Source organism: Typopeltis vanoorti, chromosome 26 (genome assembly GCF_054136105.1).
Source record: "Typopeltis vanoorti isolate ZY-2024b chromosome 26, IOZ_Tvanoo_1.0, whole genome shotgun sequence".
Lineage (NCBI taxonomy): Eukaryota > Metazoa > Arthropoda > Arachnida > Uropygi > Thelyphonidae > Typopeltis > Typopeltis vanoorti.
Window position 1 is genome coordinate 14,173,496 of NC_143574.1, and position 13,202 is coordinate 14,186,697.

Genomic DNA, 13,202 nt, shown 5'->3' on the forward strand with positions numbered 1-13,202 from the left:
AGACATCAAACATTTTTCAAATTCAAATAGTTACATTCCGGTAAGGCACACAGTATTAACCAATGGGTGAGTTTAGTATGGGAACTCCTATGGGAACAAATTGGCACTACTCACATACAGCTTATCGGGTTAAACAGCACTATAATGGATCTACATGTAGAATTATTTAAGGTTTTAAATCCTGAACTGTAGACTATATGACATCTCTGAAGTTTCAGGGGAAAAATGTACTATCAACTGCAACTTCGATGAGATCACATGGTCACAAATTTATCATCGCAGGTGCTTAGAGAAGAAGCTAAGAATGCTCAGTTGTGGTCATAATGTCTCTGTTACACCTAAACAGAGAAATTAGTCAAACACTGAACTACCTGTATGTAAGAGTGTGTTCACATCAATTTTAACTTAAGGAGCTGAGTGTTCGGTTTGAAATTAAACAGTTGATCAAGAACTGAAGAAACCATGAGTTCTGAGAAAAATTAGTCAACAGACAACAGAAATGGCAGAATCATATTGTGAAGGATATTTTTAGGAAGATAATTTTATTATTGCAAATATGTCAGCCTGAACCTAACAGGCCATCATCAGTGCACAATCACAACATAAAGCTAGAACAAAAGTTATTCCTTTTCACAGATCTCAGCCATGTGAGGGAATTGCCACAACATGGGTGGTTACAAAACGAAATGAATTTACAGATAAAAAAAATTAAATGACATAGAAGTAGTGGATATTAAGGATCCAACATTATTTCAAAGACGAATATATGTAGAAACTATGATATGAAAGTTTCATAATTTGACCTGAGAGCTTATGAGAATGCAATCCTTGGCATCATAGTTGCCTTAGTTTGCACACTATTTAAAAGAACACGAGCACTACTCAATCATCCATATATTCACCTTTAATTAGTGCATTTGATAAAAGTTTCACTGGCCTGACAGCAGTTTCAAACTGGTTAAGCTTAATAATTATACAAACATATGGGCAATGCCCATGTTTTTTTAAGTAGTGCAAGCTAAGGCAACCCCAATGCAAAGGATTGCATTCTCATAAGCTCTCAGATCAAATTACAAAACTTTCATAGTTTCTACATATATTTGGCTTAAATAATCTTTATTAATTACTAAATAAGTTATTGAAATAGAATAAAATAATAAAAATAGATAATGAAAATAACAAAAAATGAATGACATAAAAAAAAAAAAAATTGGAGTCATTCATTCAATCAGTGCTTCAGCACTCTTTACACAACAGCTCAAATTTAAACTAATAATGATATAAAATGTGAGTACTGGACCAGAGGATATTGTGATCAGCATCGATCCCATGCTGTGCAAGGCTAGACTTTTCAGGTTAACTATGGTGGATCTAAGACTGGTGTTTCTATACTCATTTTTTGATCGAATGTCCTGTTTTTTTTTTTGTTTTTTTTTTTATGTTGAGCCCATACACAAGAGACTGGTTGATCAACTTATAGTATATTAGTACCATATATGGCTAGTGGATTGGGAAAGGAGGAACTTGTTTACTTGTGATTTAAACAACTGTATATTATATTCCTTGGGAAACACAATGGGGGAAGACTGTTCCACAATACAGCAGTAGTAGATATGGAGGAGGAGAAAAAGAAACTTGTTCTGTGGGTTTCAAGGTGTACTGTGAAAGATGTTGGCCAGCAGCTTCACATGTTCCAACAGGCTAAGTACTGTGTGGGAGAATTATTGCTGCTATTTTTTTTTATTAGCATTTGTAATGGAAATATTTATAGAATACACATCATGAAGAAACCAAATGCATTTGCGAAAGTGGGGGGGGGGGCTTGAGTTGATAAGAGATGAGTTATTAATCAAATTGCTCTAAAAAGAGCAATTTGAAAAGAGCAACTCTAAAATCAAACTGCTTTGGTTTAAGGCAATAAGAATACAATTTGGTCAGCTAAATCTGAAATTGCCAGCCCATCCTTGTCTGTTCAACTCAGACCTGCCGTCCCCTAACTAAATCCTGGTTCTCCAAAAAATGTGCCAAGGCAGTACAAATGAAAAATCAGGCATACCACAACTGGCTCAAGTTGTGGTATGCTAACTGGCTCAAATCAAGGACACCATTCTCATTCAATGCCTACACTGAAGCCCAAAACAAATGCAAGAAAACTATCAATACTTCCAAAACAGATTTTGAACGGGCAAAAAGCAGGAAGCTTGCAGCCTGTCCAAATGGAAAGCATGCCTTTTGGTCCCTTGCCAAGGCAACTGGCCATAACTTTTGCCATACACTATTCCCGCCTCTATCATACCCAGATGGCTCATTTGCAACATCACCCATAGAAAAAGCTAACCTCCTGACATCGCACTTTGCCTCCAATGCACACACAATGGCAAATGGACTCCATTCATTCCAACTGTCTAACATACAATGCTCCTATATCCTTTTGCCAAAAAGACATCACAAACCTGCTGTCTAAATTAGACACAAAAAAAGTCTTCTGGCCCAGACGGAATTCCTCCAATTATTCTGAAGGTCTGTGCATCTGAACTAACTCCTAACCTATTTCACCTATACACACTCTCTTACTCCACTGGTATATATCCCAAAACCTGGCCTATATTCAACCCATTCCTAAAAAGGGTGACAAATCACTGCCATCTAACTACCGCCCTATCTCAAGTAATGGAGAAAATCATCAACTCTCAAATCCTAATCTACCTTGAATAATCTACCCAGCTATTAAGCGACCACCAGTACGGATTCTGCCAAAGCCGTTCCAACAGGAGATCTACTCTCGTACATCACCCATCACTGGATAAGCGCTATGGAGAAATTCAGCGAATCCCAAGTAGTTGCACCTGATATCTCCAAAGCCTTTGACCGAGTCTGGCACAAAGGCTTACTAAGCAAACTCCCATCATTTGGACTGCCTCAGGACTTCTGCAGATGGATTGCCAGCTTCCTGTCTGGACGCACACTATGTGTGATGGTAGACGGCTCCCTATCCTCTCACTATCCAACTAATGCCAGGGTCCCCTCAAGGCTCAGTTCTCTCACTGACCTACTTCAGTTGACCTCTAACCCAATACACAGTTTTGCAGATGACAGCACACTACATTCCTCCCTTTCATTTGACAAACCCTACTCTACACAACTCACTTCAACCCACAGAACATCAACCACCACTGCCCTTAATTCCGGCCTCCAAGCCATCCTCCGATGGGGCTCAGACAACCTTGTCAACTTCAACACTAGTAAAACCCAGTTCTGTCTTATTTCTCGCAAAAAAGAACCATTTTCCCCCAGCATTGTTTTCGATAACATTCAAATTCACAGACAAGACGAAATTTCTCTTCTCGGAATTACCTTGACATCAAGCCTCTCCTGGCATAAACACATCACAACCATTGCATCCTCAGCTTCCAAAAAACTAGGTTTTCTCTTTCGCTCAAGACGCTACTTCACCTCTAAACAGCTGTTAACACTATACAAGTCACAAATCCGCCCAACTCTTGAATACTGCTTTCATATCTGGAGTGGAGCTCCAAAAAACTCCCTCAAAATGCTTGACTCAATACAGAGGAGAGCAATTAGACTAATAAATGATCCATCCCATACCAACTCACTCCCCCCACTTTCACATAGATGCTTGGTCTCCGCAATCTGTATATTCTATAAATACTTTCACGGGAAAGGTTCATCTGAAACAGCATCAATAATTCCCCCACCCTGTACCAAACCCATTGGAACAGGTACATCTGCCGCCCAACATCCTTTTACAGTACACCTCGAAACCCACAGAACAAGTTTCTTCTCCTCCTCATTCATCCCTGCTACTGCAATACTGTGGAACAGTCTTCCCCCTGATGTATTTCCCAAGGAATACAATATACAGGCATTCAAATCAAATGTAAACAAGTTTCTCCTTTCACAACCCATCACCCATATCGGTACTAACGTACTATAGGTTGACCAGCCAACCTACTGTATATGGGCCCAACATACATAAAAATCTGCACATACATAAAAAAAAGATGTATGTGCGGACACCACCCTTAGGTCAAAAAGAGTTAAAGCATGTGTAGTTTGGAAGGTTGAGATAAATAGTGCTGGGGGGGGGGGATTTGAGTTTCTGCCAGAAAGAGTAAGTGAGATTTGGTAGACTGAAGGTTGTAGTGGACACTATTAAGGTTGGAGTTTAGGCCACGGATGTTGGTGAAGTGGATATGCAAGGCTCTGTGAGGCATATATTTGACCCAAGGGTTTTGCACATTTCCTATGCTGTGTCTGCATACTGGTTTCCATGGTGGATACTAGTGGCTTCACTTGATTTCACCTATTTAACTTGTTTGTAGTCTATAATCCAATTGCTTTCTGCATTTTGGTGTTTTCTTCTAGTTGTTTTCGAAGATGACTGTTCTCTCTGGACAAATGTTACATCTGGTTGAGCACATATGTGCAACTGGGGCAAGTGTCCTTGAACTTATTGTTAATCGCTGTTATTAATTTAGATGAGCTTGTTGCCGTGTGACACATTACTTTTACAAGGCGTTGAAAGTTTGTTCAAAGAATGAGCAGAGACAATCACTTTGAATCTGATAAACACTGGGTGGGAAGCTTGTTATCTTTTGTGGATGGTAACCAGGAGAGGATTCTGTGATAGAGAAGAAAGTAGGGATTAAACCATCATTTCAGAATGTTTGCAATTGCCTAAAAGATGGCTGTTTAGAGTTATTAGCAACTGGCTTGTATGTATCCAGGATGCATTTAAACTATCTTGAGGTGGAGCCATTCTGTAGCATTATGTTTTGGATGGTGCCCAGTTCTTGTCAGAAATTCTTGGGATTAAAGCAGATAACATGCTCTACTGAGCAAAGATTTGATGATGCTTTTTTTTTTTTTTTTTTTTTTTTTTTTTTTTTTTTTTTTACATGGACTGAATTTTGCTGTATTTAACAGCCTGTGAAGGTAACAGTGAAGAGATGTAAGTATTCCAGATGGGGGTGTATGGGAATTGAAGATATCCATGAAGACTAATTTTCATCTGTTTCTTTTTCCATTGTGAAACTGATGCATGAGTATAGACTGTTAATTTTGGTTAGGAAGGCTAGTAAAAATGTTTCTGATTCTGGCAAAATGGCAACATCATCCATATAGCATACTCAAAAGGAAGGTTCAATTGCATTGTAGAGAATAGGGAATCATCTTCAAGATGTTTTAAGTGGAATTTGGCTGTTGTAGGAGATGGGAGCCTCCCATCACAACTCCTTTAATTTATATGTAGTATTGGTTTCTATACCCAAGTAGCCTGAGTGCATGACAGTTGTAATTCAGTATGTCTGGAGGAAATTGCTCTGAAAACAGCTGAAGAGTGTCAGCAAGAGGCAAACCAGTAAATAATGACTGTATATCAAAACTGACCATGAAGTCTAATGGTTATAAGGATAAATTTTTAATTTTTGTTAGGAATTCTGATGAATTTTTTGGGGGATTCTTCCAAAATGGATCGTTGTTTTTTTTTTTTTTTTTTTTTTTACGGTATCTTCTTCCCAGATGATCACGTTGAGTGGAGAATTCAGTTTGTTGATTTGGCTACTGGTAGGGCTCTGCCATATTTCTAATAATAAAATTATTCTTTTTCTTGTGAACACATGTTCCTAATAATGGTTGCTATATCACAAGTGGCATTAAAAACTAGTTTAATTATCCTTCACAGGAAGAATTTCCCACAAAGACCAGTAAACTCAGCACGCTATCAGTTCAACAAGGTAAGCTATGAGCAAGGATTTCCTTATTAAAACAATACCATGACACAAATATAATCCCCATCTTTGTTACATTTGAAGAAACCATCAAATCGCCAGGGTGCTCATTGTATTTACATCAATGCTAGCCTTGCCTTCATTTAATTGCTTTATTCAACCATGAGCCACCAAATTGGATCTCATTCTCAATATCTGCAACATCTCCAGGCTTCAAATGACAACATCCCTGATCTTAAACACAGACCTTCTCAACATTAGGTATAACAGTCTCTCTTTGCTATTTGTACAATACAGTTAGATGCACCCAAGACTGCAAGTTTGATTCACATACACAGAAACAAAAACGAGCCAAGGGTAGTGAACATATCTGGATGACCCTCACTGCAACAAAAATTTCAGCACTTGGCAAAGAACATGATTTTGCTATAGTGCCTAAAATATTCCATATTTGGATTTTTTTTTTTATAGTACTGAGAGAAGTGTACTCACCTTCTTAAGTGATTATACCAATAAACTCCTACTAAAAGTTCTCTCTCCACACTACCGAGAGCCAAACTCTCTCAGCTAAAACCAAGGCCCTAAAATCCTAGCTTACCATTGCAAAAGCAAATAAAGGAAAACTATTGTAGTCATGGATAACACAGAGTATAACAGAAAAATTTCCCTTCTATTACAAGATCAAACCATTTACCAAGATTACTCAGAATCCTACCAATAACCAAATCAGCAAACTTTGTAATGCACTTGGGCTACTTCATGTGCAGGAACTAACTTTATAAACAGATAGAAAAAAAACCAGAAAAAAGTAGCTGAAAAAACTATGTGGGACCAAAAAAAAAAAAGAAAAAAAGAAATTTTACAATCTCTGAATATGAAATTACATTATTATACATAAGCAAAAATGGGTAAAACATCTTAATTGAATGGACAATAATAGACTACCAAAATTACTGTATAGATGAAATAAAGGTAAAAGAGGAACTAGAAAATCAAGAAAGCAATGCTATGAGACTGTAAGAGGTCACATGGTTTAAAATCCATGATAGGAAGAAGAGATTCAAGTATAACAATGAAGCATATCATGTGATTCACATGACATTACAGGTAGTAAGATAGGTTATATGTGTCATTATACAGGGTGGCTATAATTAAAGAGTAGGTGTTCAGAGTCCTGTAGTGAAAAACGTATGGGACAAAATTCAAACCAACTTGGTAAGTACACTCTGGAACATGGAGTTTTGATTTACAGAAGACAAAAAAGTAGTACAAAATTCTGCCACCAGGGGAAATTTGGCAATATAAGCATGCGGTTTGTGTATAATTAAACAGCAATGTAACAATAATTCAACATATACATGTCAAATCTCACTTGCTCTAAAGTGGAAGGGACATGTTACGAAGTCAAGCATACTACTGCCAGATGCACAACATATGTGAAACATAGCCTGGCCTGAATACATTTTTAGAGTTCAACCAGCCACAGATATAGCCCAGTGTAGAGCCCAGCGAGAAATAACACAGTATATGATACTACAATTCTTTGAACTACTTTGTTAAGTAATATACTTGATATCCATGTCTGACACATCATGGTGTGATGTGACCTCAGAAAAACATTGGTCTGTGTACATATGGTTGTAATCATTAAATTTGGTTAAGTGAAACAATTTTAGATTTCTCTGTTTTGTTTCAATTCCAGAAATATGTAAACAAGATTAAAATATACTGAACTAAGATAAAATCATGACAGTAACGATTCAAAAATTAATGAAAGGATATTGATATAGCCATCATGACTACCAGTAAATAAAGTTGACTTGTCAGAACTGACTGCGAGTGCTGTAATGGATTTGTTATGACCCTGAAAAGTAAGGGAAAAAATATGGTTTTCATATTTTAGAATAAAATATTCATAAATAAATTTTAAAAAATACAGTCAACTCTCACTATAGCAAACTAGTAGGACTCACAGGAAGTGTTACAGTGAATTTCTTTTAGAATAACACTGTGCCTAAGGAAGGGGAGGGAGGGATGTTGGTCAGGCCTATTCAAGAGCTTGCTATAGTAAGGGATGACTATTATTCACAGTAAGCAAAACTCAACTATATAATAAATATGATTCAGACCAAAAACTAATATTAACGGTTATTCAACCATACTTCGAGAAAATGAAAAAAGTCAGAATGCAATGTGAGCTGGAGTTCAGCGATAAAATTTTATCACTATTTTCATTAATAATTTCATTAATGTATATTTTAGACACTGAAAAGACCATATTAATTTGTGTGTGCATATGCATGTGTGCACACACACATGTACATCACACTGACTGAACGAACTGCTTCGAGTTCAGAACATGCTATACAAAGAATTTTTAATTATAACTTTTTTTCAAATCATCCAGATGACAATTTTCTAGAACTTTTGTTTCTTCCAATTCCTGAGTTAGGAAATCTTGGGCACAAGAGAGTAGAATTTTTACTTGTATAATGCTATGCATTATACACTATCTGATCAAAAGTATCCGGATACCCCTCTGAAATTCATAAACTGACATCTAGATGTCACTACGACCTCGCTTACTGGTATAAAAGGAGGCACGGAGCTGTGTGTATGTGTGTGTGTGTGTTGTTCAGTGATAAGAAATAAGAGCAGAATGGATAGGTCAAGGGAGCTCAGTGACTTTGAACGTGGATGTGGACTAGTTATTGGTTGCCACATCAGTAAGAAATCTGTCAGAAACATTTCAACCGTCCTCAAGTTGCCCGAGTCAACAGTTGGTGCTGTGATTGTGAACCACAACAAAACCATGGTCGGGTAGGCCATATTTAATGACACACAGGACAACTGAGGGTTGAAGAAAGTGGTTCATGGAAATTGCCAGGCATTGAGTGAAACAATCACCTGGGAGATCTGCAGTGCTACTGTCCAGCCAGTACCATGACTGGCTGTCGAGAGTTAAGAGGAATGGGGTTCAATGGTCGATCAGCTGCCCATAAATCAAACATTTCTCCTCTGAATACTAAGTACTGCCTGCAGTGGTGTAAAGAACGATGCCACTGGACAACTGAAAATGTGCGATTTGGAGTGATGAATCATGCTTTACCATGTGGCAGTTCAATGGGAAGTCTGAGTGTGGTGAATGCCTGGAGAACAATTCCTACAAGCATGTGTAGTGCCAACAGTGAAATTTGGAGGAGGTGTCATTACAGTGCAGGGGTGTTTTTCATGGAATGGACTTGGCCCTCTCATAACACTACACTGAAATCTAAATGCAGAAGGGTACAAGGACATTTTGACCCATTGATGATAAAGGTGACATGACAACTTGAGAAAAAGATATCCTTGAAGTATGGAGTAATTACTTCAAAAAATTGCTAAATGAAACAAGCAGTGATAGCACAGTGGTAAAAAAAACACTCAACAGGCATACAGTCAGACATGCATATCCTTACTTGAAGTAGAAAAAGACCTCAAAGGCTTGAAATGTGGAAAGGCAGCAGGAGTAGATGATATTCGACCAGAAATGCTGAAGTATGGTGATATAAAAGTCTTACAGTGACTGCACTGCATACTTCACAAGGCATGGACAGAGGGACGAATTCCCGATGATTGGAGTAGAGCTCTCATAGTACCCATATATAAAAAGAGAAATAAAACTGAATGTGAGAATTACAGAGGTATTTCCCTACTGAGTGTTCCTGGTAAGATTTATGCAAGTATACTTGAGAAACAGTTGAGAAGAATTGTGGAAGAAAAGCTTGGTGAATAACAAGCTGGATTCAGGCCAAATAGAGGCAGTCAGGATCAGATCTTCACTTTACGACAAATAGTTGAGAAGTCATGAGAATATAACAAAGATCTGTATTTAAGTTTTGTCGATCTGAAAAAGGCATATGACAAGGTGCCAAGAGAGAAGCTATTTAATACGCTACAGTTATAGTGTCAAGGCATTACTTAGCAATACTTAGTCTTTATTTGAGTTGTAAGTCAGCAGTTAGAATTGAAGCAAGTACAGGAAGATGGTTTAATGTTAAATCTGGTGTGAGACAAGGATGTACATTATCCCCTCTGTTATTCATTATCTATATGGATCACATTATGAAGGAAAGTGGTATTAAACATGATATCAAAATTGGAGATGTTAATGTCAGCTCTTTGCTTTATGCGGATGATGTTATACCTCTAAATAAATCTGCTACAAGTCTGCAAGATTCTCTGACTAAATTGAATAACTGTTGTAACAGATATGGTATAAAGGTTAGCAATAAAAAGAAAGACAATGAAAATAGGTAGAATCGTTGAAAATGTCAACTTCGTTGGGTCAACAGAGAACCTGTGGGACAAATAAAACATTTCAGCTACTCAGGCATGATTTTTAGTGAAGATGGTAAATTAAATATGGAAATAGACAACAGAATCAACAAAGCTGGTATGATAGGAAGTCAATTGAATAAATTCATATGGAATAAGAGAGAAATTAGTGGGAACACTAAATTAGCTGTATACAAGACAGTGTTCAAACCAGTTTGACCTTATGGATCTGAGAGCTGGTCAGAAGTAAAACACTTGACCAATGACTAGAGACAGCAGATATGAGAATCCTGAGAAAGATTAGAGGTGTGAACAGATGGCATCAATGGCAATATCATATTATAAACTAGGGTATTAGGAAAGAACTTGCCATTGTCAGCATCCAGGAATGTGTTAGCAGAGCTAATCTCAGGTGGTATGGTCACTTAAACAGAATGGGCAATGGAAGATTAGCAAAACAAGTGTTCTCTGCCAGGTTAGCAGGAAAACGACCCAGAGGAAGACAAAGATATTGGTGGATTGATGTGGTACAAAGTTCCTTAGACGATAGAAATATAAGATCTGATAATGTTGGAGTTTTGACAAGTAACAGACTGATTTGGAGGAAAATGTAGATAGGAGGTTAGTAATGATGTAAATTTTTCATATGGTACTATCATATCCTGTACATGGCAGGAATTGGATGATTATAATGATAACTCTTGATCCTCAGTGGTCCTCTTTACATGCTGCATTAGATAGTTATCTCTCAAGAACACGAGAAATACATTTTCCTTATTCCCAAATGCTACCTCTTCATTCCAATCTATACCACCATAATTAATATCACTCGTAATAATTACCCTTGCTTTCTTCACTAATCCAAGTTGTTTATACATTTCTTCATCACCACCTTCCCAGAGACTCTTATGAGTATCTTCCTCTGAACTTCCACGTTATACCACACTGCCTCATAACCATTGCCACTATTTCCCCCTTTCCTGTCTACCTTATGTGGACTTAATTCCCCTGCCTTCCTGCCCTTTCTATCCTCGCAAAAAAATACTGTACCCTTCCATTTCTATTCCCGTTAAGATATCTTCGTTCAACCATGTTTCACTTATTCCAATGATTTGTGGCGAATAAACTCAATCACTGAAACCATTTCATCCCTTTGATTTCCGATACTTCTGGCATTTGTAAACAAACACGGCAGTTCATTTTTAGGTCTATAGCCAGTCCTATCCAAGCCATACATTGGTTGTGATTTCCCTACTACACCTGCCAAATCACCTTTATCACCACTTACCACATATACCTGCTCAGTCTCAACTTCCCCACCCACATTGCAATGTACTCCATCTTCATACACACATTCACTGCCCTTTTCAACATTCACTCTCGCTATGCCATGTCTCCCTGTCCACCCGAGCTCCTCCCCAGTATATAGCAATACCTAATAAGATTTTTTTTCTTTTTTTTTGGTCCTGGTGTAACACAGGGCGAGGTTTGTCTTTCAATCTGAGGTACTGATCATCAGGCAATGGATATATTTTAGTGATTGCTCTTGGTGTATGGAAATATTTAAAAACTTCTCTTATGATTGAAAATCTGCAAGTATTGTTTTCTGTGTTTTTAGTGAAAATTTAGAATTATGACCAGGTGGTGAAAAATGAACTCTATACTACATCAATGCCTTATCAGACATTCAACAGAACTTATGTCTAACCCATCAACTGCTCTTGTATTCTTATTGTATGTTTTCATCTACTGAGCCCCATTAGTGGATTAAACTGTCTATTTTTTTCATGATGATTTCATGAATTTTCATGATGTGTGATGATCATGCACAGATTCCCACTATTTTTACTATTCCTGAGAAGACATGAACTATGTGACGAATCGGCTGGTAGATTTCTTATGCTATGTGCAATAGTACAAACATTCTTTCAATTCACAACAGATGCATATAAGAGAAGTGTTGAGTTGAATTATATTCACAACAGATGTCAATACAAGCTCAAAAAATTCAAACCTCTTAAAAGGTGACTAAAATTAACACACGTGAACCACAGTAGTAGGTTTTTTTATTACGTAAATATTTCGTCCTAGGTATCTTAGGACATCATTAGTACAGTAGAACAATAGTAGGAATGACACAAAGGATAGGGTGCATACGTACGATGGAATCCAACTTGCGTACAGTGGCATGTTGCAGCCTGAACTTAAATTAGATTAAATTGAATTAAATTAATTTTGAATTTAATTATAATTAAATTAAATTAAAATTAAACTAAATCATTGGTGACCAGAGCACACAGATTTTGCTCCTCTGAGGATTCTCTAAAACAAGAATTGGAAATAATCAAAAACACAGCCACTCTAAATGGATACAATCTCAAAACAACTCAAAAAATCATCAGCAAATTCTCTACACATCGACCTAGACAAGAACAAGCCCATAGGATTCCCATACCTTATATCAAAGGCATCTCTGAACGGCTCTCGAAAATTATGAAAAAATACAATCTTACTGCCACCTACAAACCCATCAACCAGATCCACAACCTGTTACTTTCGCCCAAAGACAAACTTTTACTTATGCTACTACCTGGTGTATACGAGGTTCCATGCTCCTGTAAACTCTCTTATTATGGACAGATAGGCAGATCAGTTTTTAAACGCATTCTGGAACATCAAGACCAAATCCGCCTCATCAAACCGCAAAAATCAGGCCTTGCTCAACATGGAGTGAAAACTCAAACCACAAGATCCACTGGGAAAAGACAAAACTCCTACACAGATCTTCATATAAATATGAATGCTTATATAAAGAAAGTGCTGAGGCCCTACTTCACAGACCAAATCTAAACCGCAATGATGTTCTTGCCATCCCTGAAGTATGGGAAATTGTCATACAAAATTGTGTAAAAATAACTTCACTGTAATTTAATTTTAATTTAATTCAATTTAATCAAATTTAAGTTCAGGCCGCAACACGACACTACACGCAATTTGGATTCCATTGCATGTACGCACCCTATCCTTTGTGTCATTCCCAGTATTGTTCCACTGTACTCATGATGTCCTAAGATATCTAGGATGAAATATTTACGTAATAAAAAACCTACTACTGTGTTTAACGTGTGTTAACTT

The 13,202-nt window shown here is 37.2% G+C and overlaps 1 protein-coding gene across 1 annotated transcript in view; it reads right to left on the reverse strand.

The window, feature by feature from the left end:
* Positions 1-13,202, reverse strand: part of flr (actin-interacting protein 1 flr) — a 219,278-nt gene that overhangs the window by 72,369 nt on the left and 133,707 nt on the right. Inside the window, exon 10 of the mRNA XM_090414883.1 lies at positions 7,533-7,614. Coding sequence (XP_090271009.1) covers positions 7,533-7,614 — 82 coding nt within the window. The remainder of the gene's footprint in view (positions 1-7,532; positions 7,615-13,202) is intronic.